The sequence below is a fragment of the Oryx dammah genome, unplaced genomic scaffold (genome assembly GCF_014754425.2).
Source record: "Oryx dammah isolate SB20612 unplaced genomic scaffold, SCBI_Odam_1.1 HiC_scaffold_6, whole genome shotgun sequence".
In the NCBI taxonomy this organism is placed as follows: domain Eukaryota; kingdom Metazoa; phylum Chordata; class Mammalia; order Artiodactyla; family Bovidae; genus Oryx; species Oryx dammah.
Genome location: NW_024070190.1, coordinates 34,200,403 through 34,215,220, shown reverse-complemented (window position 1 = coordinate 34,215,220; position 14,818 = coordinate 34,200,403). Strand labels below are relative to the sequence as shown.

The 14,818-nt window shown below is 45.2% G+C and overlaps 1 protein-coding gene across 2 annotated transcripts in view; it reads left to right on the top strand.

Annotated features, from left to right (window-relative positions):
• HKDC1 (hexokinase domain containing 1) overlaps nt 1-14,818 on the top strand; it is a 41,378-nt gene that overhangs the window by 11,363 nt on the left and 15,197 nt on the right. Inside the window, exons 5-10 of one of the 2 annotated variants that reach the window (XM_040242207.1) lie at nt 3,137-3,232; nt 5,043-5,145; nt 7,349-7,532; nt 10,488-10,643; nt 11,729-11,962; nt 13,000-13,304. In XM_040242207.1, coding sequence (XP_040098141.1) covers nt 3,137-3,232; nt 5,043-5,145; nt 7,349-7,532; nt 10,488-10,643; nt 11,729-11,962; nt 13,000-13,304 — 1,078 coding nt within the window. The remainder of the gene's footprint in view (nt 1-3,136; nt 3,233-5,042; nt 5,146-7,348; nt 7,533-10,487; nt 10,644-11,728; nt 11,963-12,999; nt 13,305-14,818) is intronic. The other variant, XM_040242208.1, reaches the window with a different exon arrangement.

Sequence of the window (14,818 nt, the reverse complement as noted above, 5' to 3'; positions counted from 1 at the left end):
TGATTATGGGATAGTGGAAAGGGAGTGGGTTTTCACATTTAATAAACCTGGCTTTGACCATGGCTCAGGACATGGTGTGTCCTCTGGGCAAGTCACTTAACTTCTTGGGTCCCTTTTTTTTCTTATCTGTAAAACAGGGACACTGTCTACTCACTGGGCTGAAGTGAAGCTTAGACAAAGCCTCTGTAATGTGCTGAGCACTGTACCTGGAGCATCGATGGTAGCTTCAAAGTTTTAATGAATGTCCCTATCCAACTTGTCTCTTCATGCTTTTGTACCTTGTCCCTCAACTGAACAGATATTTCTGGAGGGCAGGCACTATTTTATATTGTTCTTCCTGTCCATTTCTAGGGTCTCAAGCACAGTGTCTTATATTTAATAGCTGCTTGATAACTATCTGACAATTGAAAGGTCAATCAATCATTTACTGGATTCCATTGAATGGGAATTTACCATCACCTATCAATACAGGATATGGGCTGAGGTTTACTGATTCGTTATTTTCTAAAGAAAGAATTAGGGGGAAAATAGTGTAAAGGTTTCAGGGAAGTTAGAAGAGGCCAGGTGGAGCTTTGCTTGTCTTTGCACGTTGAAAGGACAGAGTTCCCACAAGTCAGTAGGGAAAGTGGGGGGAGTCAGGAAATCAGGCCTCAATTCTCCAGATAGTTAAACAACTCTTATTTGAGCTTAGGAACAGAGACCTTAAGAAGAAGGAAGATTATGATAATGCTGATAGACTATACCTCAGATTTTTACACTTGTACTATGTTGAACTCTCCGTGTGTGTAACCTCATTAAAATCCCAAAGCAATCATATGAGGCAGATAAAATTATTTCTATTTTATATTTGAAGAAACTGCAGTTCAGAGAGGTTAAGAGACTTATCCAAGGCCACACAGCCAAGAATTGCTCAGCCCAAGCTCACAAACTCTCTGACCACAAATGATTTTCCAAGAAGACACAGTTCTAGAAAGTTGTTTAAAATGCCACCAGGGGACTCCCTGGTGATCCAGTGGTTTATTCTCTCTGCTCCCAGTGTAGGTGGGGTGCAGGCTTGATCAGTGGTCAGAGAACTAAGATTTTTTACATGCTGTGCAGCATGCCACACACACACACCCCCAAAAGTAAGTAAATAAAATTGTTTTTTAAAAAATACCAACAGGTGCCTGAAAGCATTTGACCCATTTTGTGTTGTATACCAAGGAGAGTTTTCAGATGACATTTAAACTAGGCAAGGGTGGCTTGATTATATCAAGTAAAGGTGAAAATATTTCTCTTCAAACTCTAGTTGAATTACTTGCATTTTATAAAATTTCCTCTCAGGCTGCCTTTCAGAGAAGTCTAAAGTAGAAAAGTTTCAGTCACAAGGAAATGAATTAGTAATAACAACCAAGAGTGGGCACAGCTGTTTAACCACGATTCTGCTGCATGTAAATTTGTGACATGAAAATAAGGGCTTTGGAGAAGGTGGAGTCTGATCGGCCATGTAGGTACAGAAGGAGGTGGGAAAGGGAAGACTTCCTGAAGGGGTGTGACTGAGGAGGATTCTTTGTGACATTAAAAAATGATTAAAGAAGATCAGGGCATTGGACTTAAAGGAGAAGGTCATTTTGTTGTTGCTTTGTTTATTTAAATGAGGAAACAGAAAAGTCTTAATCAAAGAAAATTTTCTGTGTGTATATGTGTGTTTCTGATGATAAAATGGCAATATTTCTTAAAGGTAGGGAGAAAAAGAGAGAGAAAAGAGGGTTGGAATTGAAAACTTTAAAGACTCCTCTAATCCCAACCTTCAGAGACACCCACTACTAGAATTATTGGGTTTTCCTTGCAGTCATGAAAGTGTTAGTCACTCAGTCGTGTTTGACTCTTTGGGATCCCATGGACTATAGCCTCCTCTGTCCATGGAAATATCCAGGCAAGAATACTGGAGTAGGTAGCCATTCCCTTCTCCAGGGGATCTTCCTCAACCAGAGACAGAGCCTGGGTTTCCTGAATTGCAGGCGGATTCTTTACTGTCTGAGCCCCTTGCAATCGTGTCTATATTGAATACTGGTGCTATGCTGTATGTACAGCTTTTTTTCCCCACCTAACAATATGTCACATGCATTTATTCCCCACTCCCCCATATATCTCCCCTTAACAGGTCCCACATTGTCCCTGGCATCCTTTTTGAGAGGATACCACCAAACAATCTCTCCCTCCTCTGTCCAGCGAGGCAAGAGTTACCATAGCCCAAGAGGGCAGAAGTTAGGGGGAGCTACCACTAGGGAGCGCTGTGGTGCAGGGAAAAAAACCTGCTCTCTGAAGTGGGGGTGGGGGGTTAGAGGGGTATAGGGGAGGGGGTTAGTGTCAGAAACCTGCATTCCAAATGGGCTCTCTCCTTCACTGACTATGATACTTTCACTGACTATGATACTTGGAGCAACTTCCTTCTTTTCTGAAGCTTGTCTGCTTTATTCATAAGCTGAGGGGATGGGGCTAGTCAGGGAGTTTGTAAGTTTGGGCTCAACTCCTCTCCACTAGATAACCTTGGGCATCTTTTAATCTCCAAGTTCTCCTTCAGTCTGAAAAATCCTGTGATTATTTGCTAGGTTAGACGTGAAACTCTTTGAGAAACACCACTTGTAAGCAGATAATTAATAATGCATATTGAGATCCATTTTTCCAAGTTGAAATTAAGTTCCCAAAAGAGTCTTGCAAGGTAACATGTTGGTTCTGCTTTGTGGACCTGGCAAACTAAACATTCTGCACACATCATGTGTCTACCACATTCCGGGTACTTCCATCAGAGCACTCCTGAGACAGAGGCAGGGAGGTGATGTTTCCATTTCCACATGAGTAAACTGAGGCTCAGGGAGGTTAAATGACTTGTACAATGTATTGTGAACCCAAGCATTCGGATTCTGCAGCCATTGTTCTTTCTGCCCCTGTTTATAATATTTTAAACTGCTCAGATGAGAGTAATAAGCATGTCGAAATTATTAGAAAAGGCCTCTAAGGAAATGAAAGAATTGGTGTGACTCAACTTAAAGAGAAGGCTACAGGGGACCCACTGTAGTAAGCATGAAATTTCTGCAGCTCATTTTCAGAACTGAGTGCCTTCTTTATTTTGTCTGGATCTAATATCTTCCCCCAGGGTATCCTGCTTTCATGGACAAAGAAGTTTAAGGCGAGGGGAGTTCAGGGCACAGACGTAGTGAGTTCTCTGACCAATGCTATGAAAAGACACCAGGTAAGGAACCCATCTTGGTGTAGGGAGCTCCCCAAGTTCCGGCCCTTACCTCTTGTGGGGGTGGGGAAAGGTTGTCTTCTACTGTGCCTGCCCTTGAAGGAGAATCAGAGAAGGACTTGATCTTAAGAAAGTTCTCACTGTAGCACAGATATGGCCAAGTTGGATAAACCCTCCTGTGGGCCTGGTATGTGGCAAGTGTTTTAATTACTGCTGAAGGGTGACCCATACTTCCCTGGGGCCTCCCCAGCTGCCACAGCCTCTTCAGGGGTCTTGGTTAGACTTGATGCTGTGTGAGGCTCAAGGCCTCACCTTTCCTCTCTGAGGCATGAAAGGTCATTTTCTTTCCTGTCTGGTTCTCTCTCCCATTTTCCACGCCCTACTCATTGAATATCTCTATTTGTTGGATACATTTTACAATAATTTAAAGAACTATTATAGCAAGCCATGCTCCTGGCTGACCTGAGTACACAAATTAACCCAATTGACTTGTTACACTGACAATGTGAGAAATATTTTGAAGTATACCCTTCCAGTCTTTTTTCTCTTTAAAGTTGCTATCATAGTCTTTTGTATACGTTTTCTCTTATTGTTTTCATTTTGCTTTAAAATGCTTTCCCAAACCTGGTGGGACTGTGGTGCAATAACCCTAGTTGACTTGATAGAACAGGAAAGCCCTTGGTGCTGCTCACGGAGAGGACTTGGCTGAGGCTGGTTAAAATGTCCCTGTGGGAGAGGACTTTGGTGTTTTCTCTTGGAGGCACCATTCCTCCTAAGATAAAACATGATTCCTCAGCGTTCTTCAAGCACTGGCTGGAGTCCTGGAGATCTGTCCCTCATGCTTTCATTGCTCAGAGGCCTTCACCCATGAAACAGGAGCGTGGGTTTCATTCACTCTCAGTCTCAACTGCTCTTTTTCTCTCCTGGACCTGAAGCCTTGAGGAAGTCCTTCTTTCTTCTTTTTTTTTTTGCCTTAGCAATTTAAATTTTTTCTAGAAGATTATTTAACTTAATTTCAATATACGGTCATCAGAGAAACAGAAACAATAGAGAGGAATAACAGTATATACATCACCAAATTGGGCCGACAACCTACGTCCATGCTTGAACAACACTGGGAAGTCCTGAGTAATAGCAATCTGGAGCCCCAGTTGGGAAAGTGGTCCAAGGTGGTGCATCCACATCATGGGTGAGACTTCAGATCGCAGTTCTGGGGGCTTCTGCTTATAATCCCAGCCTGCAAACTGATACTACTAATCAGTTTCACATAAAAATGCAGCTCTAGTTTTCCTTTAACTTTTACAATGCTATTTATTTCAACTTGTGAATCTTAAGATTCCTTAGACCCTGGGGGACTAGCGAGGTCTCCAGGGGCTTAAGAAAGTCCAAGATCCACTCCTTTTCTTCTCTAAAGTGCCACTTGACTTGCTGGTAACCACCTGTGTGCTTGCAGCCAGACATGTAGTTCTGCCAAGGTTGGAAGTCAGTCCGAGGCCTGCTCCCCTAATTTTGAATCCCAAACAAGACTACCTCCATTTTAATTTCCCTAACAGTTCTTTCCTGTTTTGCTAGTTCATCTTGAGTCACAGGTGTGTAGGATCTAGAGGTCAGCAGGAAAAGTCAGAACATCTTGATTGAAAGCAGACAACTGCTGTGGAGCAAAGGCCTTATTTCTTAGAGGCAGGCCCAGAAGGCAGGATCTAGTGATTCTCTCAACCAGGCAACTTCATTACTTTTGCTTCCCCTATGGGGAAAAATAAGGAAATAGCGCCTCTCTCCCACACGCTGATGCCCTCTGGGACTGGTGTTCCAGCAGGACTTAGATGTGGACATCCTGGCTTTGGTCAACGACACCGTGGGGACCATGATGACGTGCGCCTATGACGATCCCTACTGCGAAGTTGGTGTCATCATCGGTAACTCAATTTGCCTTGCTCTTTGGAGGTGGGTTGAAATGGGCTGGTTTGGGGCTTAGTCTCAGGAAACTCTGAGTAAATTCTGTGGGAAGAGTATTGGTATTTTCTACTTAGAAGAAGCAACATAGGGAGATAGAAAATTAATACATGCATTCATTCAACAAGTGTTTACTGAGAAACCATTGTGTGCTAGGCCTTGGGCTCTGTGTTGGATGCTTGATGGTGAGAGTCCCAAAGATTCCTGTACTCATGAAATTTTCAGTGCAGAGGTGGGAGAGAGACCAAAAAGGCCTAAACAAATCATATTTCAGGTGGTTAGTGTGATGAGGAATATAAACCAGGGTGATGTGACTGAGAGTGAGGGTAGTGGGGTTGTGAGGTGAGACCTCACTGAGGGGTGACATCTGAGCAGGGACCTCAGTGATGAGGAGGAGGGAGCAAAGCAGAGATGGAGAGGAAGCGAATCCTGTGGCCTGTGAGAGAGGAATGAGTCTGGGCTGTTCAAGGAGCCCTAAAAGGCTGAATGGTTGTGAATCAAAGCGAGTGAGGCTGAGAGTAGAAGGCCATTCGGGTGAGAAAGAGTGGCTGGGACCGGGCAGATCACCGAGGACATGGGACACAGTCCCTGGAAGGTCTTTGACTTTAAACCCACGGGAGACAAGGCACTAGAGGACTTTGGGTGGTGGATGGACAAGTGGGGTGTGCATTTTGCAAAAGCTCATTTGGCTGCTGTGTAGAGAATCAACTACTGGGGGTAAGGCCAGCCAAGAGGCCACTGCTCTCTGTGGCACAGGACCAGGGAGGCCACAGCAAAGTGGGAGTGTCTGTGGGTGGTCTCAACACCTGAGCTGGAAGGGGGCCCTCCTGGAGGGGTCCATGAAAAGGGCTGTGTGGGGTCAGTAAGGCCAAATGGACCGGATTTATAGGCTGTTCTCAAATGTCCCTTCAACCCTCCTATTCCTTTACTACTATTGGGGAAAGTTTTCTGAATTGTTTTTTCCTAATTTGCATCTCAGTCTCCTCAGTCTGACTTTCCCAAAGAGCAGGATCTTTACATCTGGGGGTCTTGATTTGCCTTCCAGTTTCTGGAGCCCTGTATCTCAGAATGGGCCTGGCGCTTGCCCGCCATGGCATCTGTTACGGTCGGCTGTGCCTGTCTTACTGACTCTGTCTGATAACCTGCTAATTGGGTGCCAGTGTCTGTACTTTAAGCCTTTTCCAAATATTGTATTACAATCTAATTGCCTAAATCTCTTATTTCTCATGTTGCCTTTAAAGTGCTGAGACCTAAATATCAGCCAGGGAAAGATACTTAAAATTAAAACAACAATAACAACAACAACAGAATAGCTTTATTGGGACTTCCCTGGTAATCCTGTGGTTAAGACCGCACATTTCCACTGCAGGGGGCACAGGTTTGGCCCCTGGTTGGCCAACTAAGATCCCACATGCCACGTGTCACAGCCAAACAAACAAAGACTACCTTTGAAGCATAGGGTTTGAAGCATAAAAACCCTCTCATTTAGGTAATAATTAATGATTTTAGTGAATTTATAGAGTTTTGTAATCATCACCACAGTCCAGCTGGAACGTTTCCATCATCCCAATATGTCTCAAACAGGTTGTGCCTATCTGCAGCCACTCCTCACTACTCAAGTGTTTGAGGCATTTCCTTGGAGTGAATTTAGTTTGAATAATGCATGTTGCTCTCTTAGGCGATAGCTCATCACTGTCGAAGATAAGGATGTAGCTTATGCTAGGAACAATTTGTGGCAGGCTATGAGTAAGGAATATTTTTAGTATCAAATAGAGAAGAGGCTAAGTAGCACAGGGAAAGGATTAAAAATATTAGTGAGTCGGTGAATTTTTAAAAACATAAGATTCCGTTTACTCATCCTCCTCTCCGTAAATGTGCTCTGTCAGCTTTCATACATATTCATCAGGGACTTCTTCACAATTGACTCCATTCATAACAGCAAACCATTAACACCCTGACAAGTGTGGACTTGCCGTGTCCGCTTTATTCCTCATGAACTCCCGGGCTTGCCAAAGCTGCTTCCCTCAGCAAGAACCAGCCCCGGGAGTGGATCAAAAGCACTTTGTGGTGCATTCAGCGGACTCTCGGGCGGTTGAGGGTTTCCTCTGTCTTTGCCCAGCTGGGAGCCCTCGCGTCTGTTCGCTTTCTCTCTGCTCCCTCGTCCAGGTACCGGCACCAACGCGTGCTACATGGAGGACGTGAGCAACATCGACCTGGTGGAGGGCGACGAGGGGAGGGTGTGCATCAACACCGAGTGGGGGGCCTTCGGGGACGACGGGGCCCTGGAGGACATCCGTACTGAGTTCGACCGGGAGCTGGACCTCGGCTCTCTTAACCCCGGGAAGCAGCTGTGAGTACCCTGTGCTGTAGTCTGGGCATCGGCACCAGTGACTGTCCACTCACTCAGGTACGCTTTATACCTGGGAGACTTCTTAGCTGTCGCTTGTTCTCCATCACAGGGAGTTTAAGAGGCGAGGCTTGTATTGATATTCCAGTTTCACCAGATGGATGAGGAAAGGGAAGCCAAAGAAACTGAGCGATTCCTCCCAGGTCATATCCCTGATCACATTCAATCCAGAGGCAGGGGAGATACAGCTGTGAACCTGCTGACTCGAGTCCTGCCTTTTGGGCCCATTGGAATGAATGGTCACAGAACAAATCAGTGCAGCCCAAGGAAGCACACATTCCTCATTTGTGTTTCAGGGCTCCCCTGCACCTCACTTTCTCCTAGGCCTCATCACGAAGCACCTGGTGTGAGTCCCTCCCAGCCTCAGGTCTCATGGAGACTTCCTGCACGCTCATCTCACGCTCACATGTAGTATAAGCCTTCAGGGTCTGCCTCAGCTCTAGCTGTATGCTGAGCTCCCTGAAGGCAGCTACACTTGGGAATTCCTTTCCTTTCTACACATAGTGTCTTTACATGTTCTTGCAGCTTTAAGTGTTTGTTAAAAAACAAACAAAAAGTGTCTTGAATGAAAAAATGTTTACAATTAAATAATTTCAGATTTACAGAAAAGTAGTGAGAATAGTACAACTTTCAGTCAGATTCCCAAATAGTAACATTCTATCCATGTGTATATGTATATACACAGACACATAAAATATACACCTGTATAAAATATACACCAGTATAAACACGTCTGAATAAAATTGTTTTTCTGAACCATCTGAGACTACAGTTGCAAATGTAGTATCCCTTCACCCCTCTATACTTCAGAGTATTACCTGAGAACAAGTGCATTCTCTTATATAACCAAAGTGTAATTATCAAAATTAGAACATTAGCATTTAATCAGTTCTAATATCTAATTTATAGATCTTACTCAAAACTCACCAGCTGCCCCACTAATGTCATTTAAAAAGAAAAATTGTCCGGGCCCAGGATCACACATTACATGTTGCTGCTGTGTCTTTTTAGCCTCTTTCAATCTTCTGTAATATATTTTTGCTTTTCATGGTCTTCAGGAATACAGACCATGTATTTCACAGCAGATCTCTCAACTTGTATTTGTCTGACGTTTCTCATGATTAGAGTCAGGTGATGCACTTTCAGCAGGACTGTCACGCAAGTGGTATGTGTCCTTCCCAGGGCATCAGATCTGGAAGTGTACAATATTTATTCAGTTACTGGTGACACAAATTCAAATCACTTGGTTAAGGGAATATTTGAGAGGTTTTTCCACCGCAAGGTTACTTCCTCTGTAATGAATAAGTATCTGGTGAAGAGATACTTTGAGACTATGCAATTATCCTGTGTTTCATTAAACTTTTACTCTCTAGTTTTAGCATCCATTGATGAATTTCTAGGTCCATCATTCCCTCTGCAGTTATTAGTTGCTATTCTACTGTAAGGAATACTGTAAGGAAGAGCTATCTCCTTCACTTACTTCCTTATACGAATATGGATTCTTTTATAAGTTAATGAGTTATAATTTTTTCCTATCATTATTTTATCATTCCTTCCTATCAAATTTTTTTTCCAGATTTGAGTGGAAGCTCAAGCTAGTCCCTAAGTGCTTTTGACATGTTCCCATCCCTCTTTAAGGACTTCCTTGTTTTCTTGCACAGTAAGATGCTCCAGGCTCACCATGTACTTTCCCAGTCCCAGCAATGGAATCAACCATTTTCCCAAGAAGCCCTGGTGAATAAACATTTTAAGTACCTCCTGGAAACCACTCCACACTAGAAGTGAATTTCAGAGGAACAAATTTCTGCTTTTGATGTACTCGTTCCCCAGCACACACCCATTCTGCTGGTGACACAGAACAGTCACAGCCTAAGGAACTGGGTCCATTGTGAGGACTTTAGCATCCTCACACTATTCATTTCACTTAACATAATTCCACTATCCCAAGCTCAGCTGGGATTTCTTTCTATTGTCTTCTATTTTTGCAATGTTTTAAGACTTTTTTATAATGAAATAGATGAAGTTGATTAGGAAACTGATTGTCTTTGATTTTGTATTTTATTATGTTTGCAGAATAAAAATTATATTGAATAGTTTACTTGGGAAACAGTTAGTAATTGCTTGTTGTATGCAGACTGAAAGTCCACATGTGGGTAACCCGGTGGGACATTTCACCCATATTATTGTGTGTGCATGTCTATAGATTTTATTTTATTATTATGTTTAAAAATTTTATTGGAGTATGGTTATTTATAGTATTAGTTTCAGGTGTACAACAAAGTGATTCAGTTATACATATACATATATTCATTATTTTCCAGATTTTTTCCCATATAGATTATTACAGACTATTGATAAAGTTCCCTGTTCTGTACAGTAGGTCCTTGTTGGTTATCTATTTTACTCATATTATTGTAGAACCTCTCTGAGGCTATCTAAGCCCAACTAACAGACACAACATCTTTTTCTTTTGGGCAGAAACATGTAGGAGTTGGAAAAAATTTCAAATTTGGATTTGTCATGCTGTGGTTCGTGATCTTGGGAAAGTACCTAAATTCTCTGAAGTTGAGATTCCTTATATCTGAGACTGGCACTCCCACAGTCAAGTGTGATTTGAGATAAAGATTCTTGGACTCAAGCACTTTGTGATCAGAAAAGAATCTTAGGTTTCCTCTAGTTCAGTGCTCCTGTTTTGTAAGTGGGGATAATGCAGCTCAGAGAGCTGCAGTGGGCTCCGAAGGGCACGTCAAGGTGGGGCAAGGACTGAGGCCTCCTGACCCGGAAAGAGGCCTTTCCACTACTTGTGTTCCTGACCATGGGCCATGGCTCATGGGCTTGGGAAAGTAACGCTGCATAACCAAAGGCATTGCTGCTACTTATCTGTTCACCAAATTGTAGGTTTGAAAAGATGATCAGCGGCCTATACTTGGGTGAACTCGTCAGGCTTATCTTGCTGAAGATGGCCAAGGCAGGCCTCCTGTTCGGCGGCAAGAAATCCTCTGCTCTTCACATTAAGGGCAAGATTGAAACACGACATGTAGCTGCCATGGAGAGGTGAGCTACTGGCAGGATCCCTCCCACCTTGACTCTGAAGAGGGTAGGGTGGGCAGCCAAGGCATGGTGTGCTCATGGGAGTGGTGCATAGGAGGAACCAGATCTTCCTTCTTCACCGGGATGATTTCAGACTTGTGCACAGCTTCAGGTGGATTAGCAGTACCTGTTGTGCCTCACATGTGGCTTCTGGTTGGTATCAGTAACCAGGGATTCTGCTGTTGGAGGTCTCCCCCCTTCTTACGTTTTGTTGCTTTTTCCTCCCTAAACTGGTGACATAACTTTTTTTGGGTTGCAGACCCCTTTGAGAGTCTAAGTTCTGGACCTTTTACCCCCAAAATGCACACTTGCACACAACTTTGCTCATTATATCAGGGTATCCTTGGAACCATTAAGGCCCTAGCGTGGAATCCAAGTTAAGAATTCCCACTACAGCAATAATCTTCTCTACCTGCTGCTGTCAGGGACTGCATTAGGCTTTGGCTTTGGTGATTAGAGGGAAGAGCTCAGACAAAGATCTGAAGTAGGGAGCTGACTGTTGAGGGTGACTGGCCCCGGTTGACTCGAGATCCTGTTAGAAACCCTGGCACTGCCCTGAGCTTTGCAATCAGCTTAGATTCTGAGCTCAGCAGGGTGACATCTGACTTCCAGAGTCTGTGTTTATGCAGAGCCTGGGAGGGACTGAGTTTCTATGAAAGGCAGTGCAGTACAGGGTGCTTACAAAGGTGGGTTCCTAAGTTCAAATCTTGACCCTTGCACTCACCAGCTATGTGCCTACGGACAGGTTACCTACCCTGTCTGTGCCTCAGATCCCTCTTCGGCACAGTAGGATAATGACTGTCCTCCCCCCAGGTTTGTTGTGAGGACTAAGTTAACACACATGTCAAGTCCTTAGACTAGCACCCGGCACACAGTGAGTGAGCAATAAGTGGTGGCCTCCATGATCATTGTTGAAATCATCATTATTATTATATGACGATGTGCCAGCCTGTTTATGTTCACAGTCCCAAGAAGTGGGAACATTCTCTCTGAGGGGGATTCCCATGGGATGGGGCAGTGTGGTCCTCTCATTCCTGTCCCCTGGCCAGGTACAAAGAAGGCCTAGCCAATACGAGAGAGATCCTGACGGATCTGGGCCTGGAGCCTTCGGATGCAGATTGCATTGCGGTCCAGCATGTCTGTACCATCGTCTCCTTCCGCTCAGCCAATCTCTGTGCAGCCGCCCTGGCAGCCATACTGACACGCCTCCGGGAGAACAAGAAGCTGGTGCGGCTCCGGACCACGGTGGGCATGGACGGCACGCTCTACAAGATCCACCCCCAGTGAGTGCTAGCCTCCGGCCCACACCCTCCGCAAGCAGTCTCCCCTAAAGCAGAGTCCGGTTTTCTTTCTAAACTGGGCTGCTTCTCTGGGTTGCCAGAACCAACCATATTCGATGGTTCTGAGATTATACAGCAAAGGGTGAATTCAGAGATTACATTCATCTAGCTGGCAGGGCTGCTTTAGGGGATCATTCTTAAAGGAATATTTTGTTAAAGCCAATAGCCTGACTAGCAAGGCCCATCCATCCATGTGCTTATCCATCTATCTATCCCTATATTCATCTATCTATCCATTATTATTGAATACTCACTATGTTAAGATAGGAAAGTAAGATATGTCCAGTTATAAATGGGGCAATAACTGGATGGCAGAGGTTGCCATGTTCACATGAAGGATACCAGTAGGAAAACACAGAAGGGAGAATGAAAGCCCCTCTGACTAACAGAGGTGTAATCGAAAGTCAGGCATGTACACCTGGGAAGAGCTGGGGAAAAAAGACCTTTCGCTATGTTCAATCAATATATGTATTGATTATATATGTGTATGCATGCTAAATTGCTTCAGTTGTGTCTGACTCTGAGACCCTATGGACTGTAGCCCTCCAGGCTCCCCTGTCCATGGGATTCTCCAGGCAAGATAACTGGGGTGGGTTGCCATGCCCTCCTCTAGGGGATCTTCCTGACCTGGGAATTGAACCTGCCTCTCCTGCAGCTCCCGCATTGCGGGCAGATGCTTTACTGCTGAGTCACCACGGAAGCCCATATATTATGTGTGGATATGCCCTACTAGTTGTAATATTAGTGATAAAATAACCACTTCTTTGAGGCTCCCAAGGGTCCCTTCCACTCCCTCAAATGACCTGGACCCTACCCTAGTCACCCCCATCGTCTCCCTCCATCCAGCAACTAAAGGGGTGAGCCTTGGCCCGGCAGGGCTGCCCAGGATGCCGTCCCACTGCTCCACCTATATCTGTTTCTATTGGCTGGGCCCGGGCCTTTATGGGTTTTACATATTTTGCCACCACCCCTGCCTTCAGATACCCGAAACGTCTGCACAAGGTGGTGAGGAAACTGGTCCCGAACTGTGACGTCCGCTTCCTCCTGTCAGAGAGTGGCAGCACCAAGGGGGCTGCCATGGTGACCGCCGTGGCCTCCCGGGTGCGGGCCCAGCGGAAGCAGATTGATAAGGTGCTGGCTCTGTTCCGGCTGACCCAAGAACAGCTTGTGGGCGTTCAGAACAAGATGCGGGTTGAGTTCGAGTACGGGCTGAAGAAGGATACCCACCCGCTGGCCACAGTCAAGATGCTGCCCACCTACGTCTGTGGGATGCCGGATGGCACAGGTGGGCCCTGCGCTGCTCCCTTCTCTGATGGGCCACCCGGAGCTCCATCCAAGCTCCTTAAACCCAGTTAGGATCTTTGTTTCAAGAGTCTTGGGTTCGTGCCTATAATGGAGGGAGGGAGAGTACTCTGCTGAATCTGTTCTTTGGTTGACCGAGGGCACTGGCAGTGAAGAATACCTAAGTTAGGTTCCATGTGTGTGAAGACCCCGATGCTGTCCCCGGGAGCTGGACACGTGGTGTCTCTGGCTTGTCTTCTGCCCTTTCCTCTGGCTTTCTTCTCTCCTGGGGCTTGGCTCTCTTCCTCTCCCCTCTCTTCATTTTCTGCCCCTGACTTTTCTGATACTAGATCCTTTTCCTGGTCCTCTGTGCTCAGCTGACAGGAGCTACACAACAGTGAAGTCAGTTCTTTAGACAAGTAACTCCATCTGTTTGCATCTCGTGAATCTCACCGAAATATCCTGATCTTTGTAAGATGCTTCATCTCTTTAATTTGCTTTTGACTCTTTAGTTGCATTTTGTGCTTACAACTACTCTGTATGTTAGGTAAAGAGAGAATGATTCCCATTTTATGGATGCCAAAACTGAGACTCAGAGAAGTTAGGTCACATACTTAGGGTTACACAGCTGTACTTGGAATCTCTCAACAACAAAGATCTTTTCCAGGGCCAGTATCCTTCGAGTCTACTTGGGGGAGAAAATGAGAGCAGAAAAGACACTATTCAATTATTCATTCTTTCATCTCTTTTTTCCTTTTGCCTCCATTCCTCAAAGTTTCATTAAGTACCTGCAGTAGGTCAGGCTCTGCTGTAGGCACAGTGACAGAGCAGTTAAGAAAACACAGTCCCTGCCTTTATGGAACCTTTGTTCTGTTGGGCTGATAGACAGTAAACAAATAAACAGCAGATGATGCCATGTCATAAAGGGCTATGAAGACAAACAGAGCAGTCAGGGGTAAGAGAACTGGCCAGGGGTGAGGGCTTTGGCAAATTCAAGGAACAGTAAAATGACCAGTGTGATTAGAACAGAGTGAATGAGGCAGTCAGCGAGAGGAGGGATCACACAGAACAGACTGTGATGCTCTGAGATGTCAGAGAAGCAAGAGGCACTGCGCTGGATAGTAATGGGTGTTGGACTTGATATAGTTTCTTATCAGTCTGGTGGGGGTGTGGGAATCCAGGGATGGGAAGAGTGGGACAGAGAGTCATTTCAGACTTGGGATGAGCAGTTCCTCTAGGCCCTACAGACAGAATGGAAGCACCTTCCTGAGTCTACTGTAGTCAGGTAGCCTGACCTGGATTCACCCTCAGCGGTTCCTTGAGTATAAGTATCATGTGTGGCCGTTAGCAGACACCAAGGAAAGCAAGCTGGCCTCAGACGGGTTTAGGATGCCTGCCCAGGGCTCTGACACCATGCTTGCTGACCACCACGCCCCTTTGGCCCCTGAACCTCAGGCCAACAGGCTCTAGGTCTGTTCTCTTTCGGCATCTCTTCTTCCTCCCAATGCCTGCGCACGA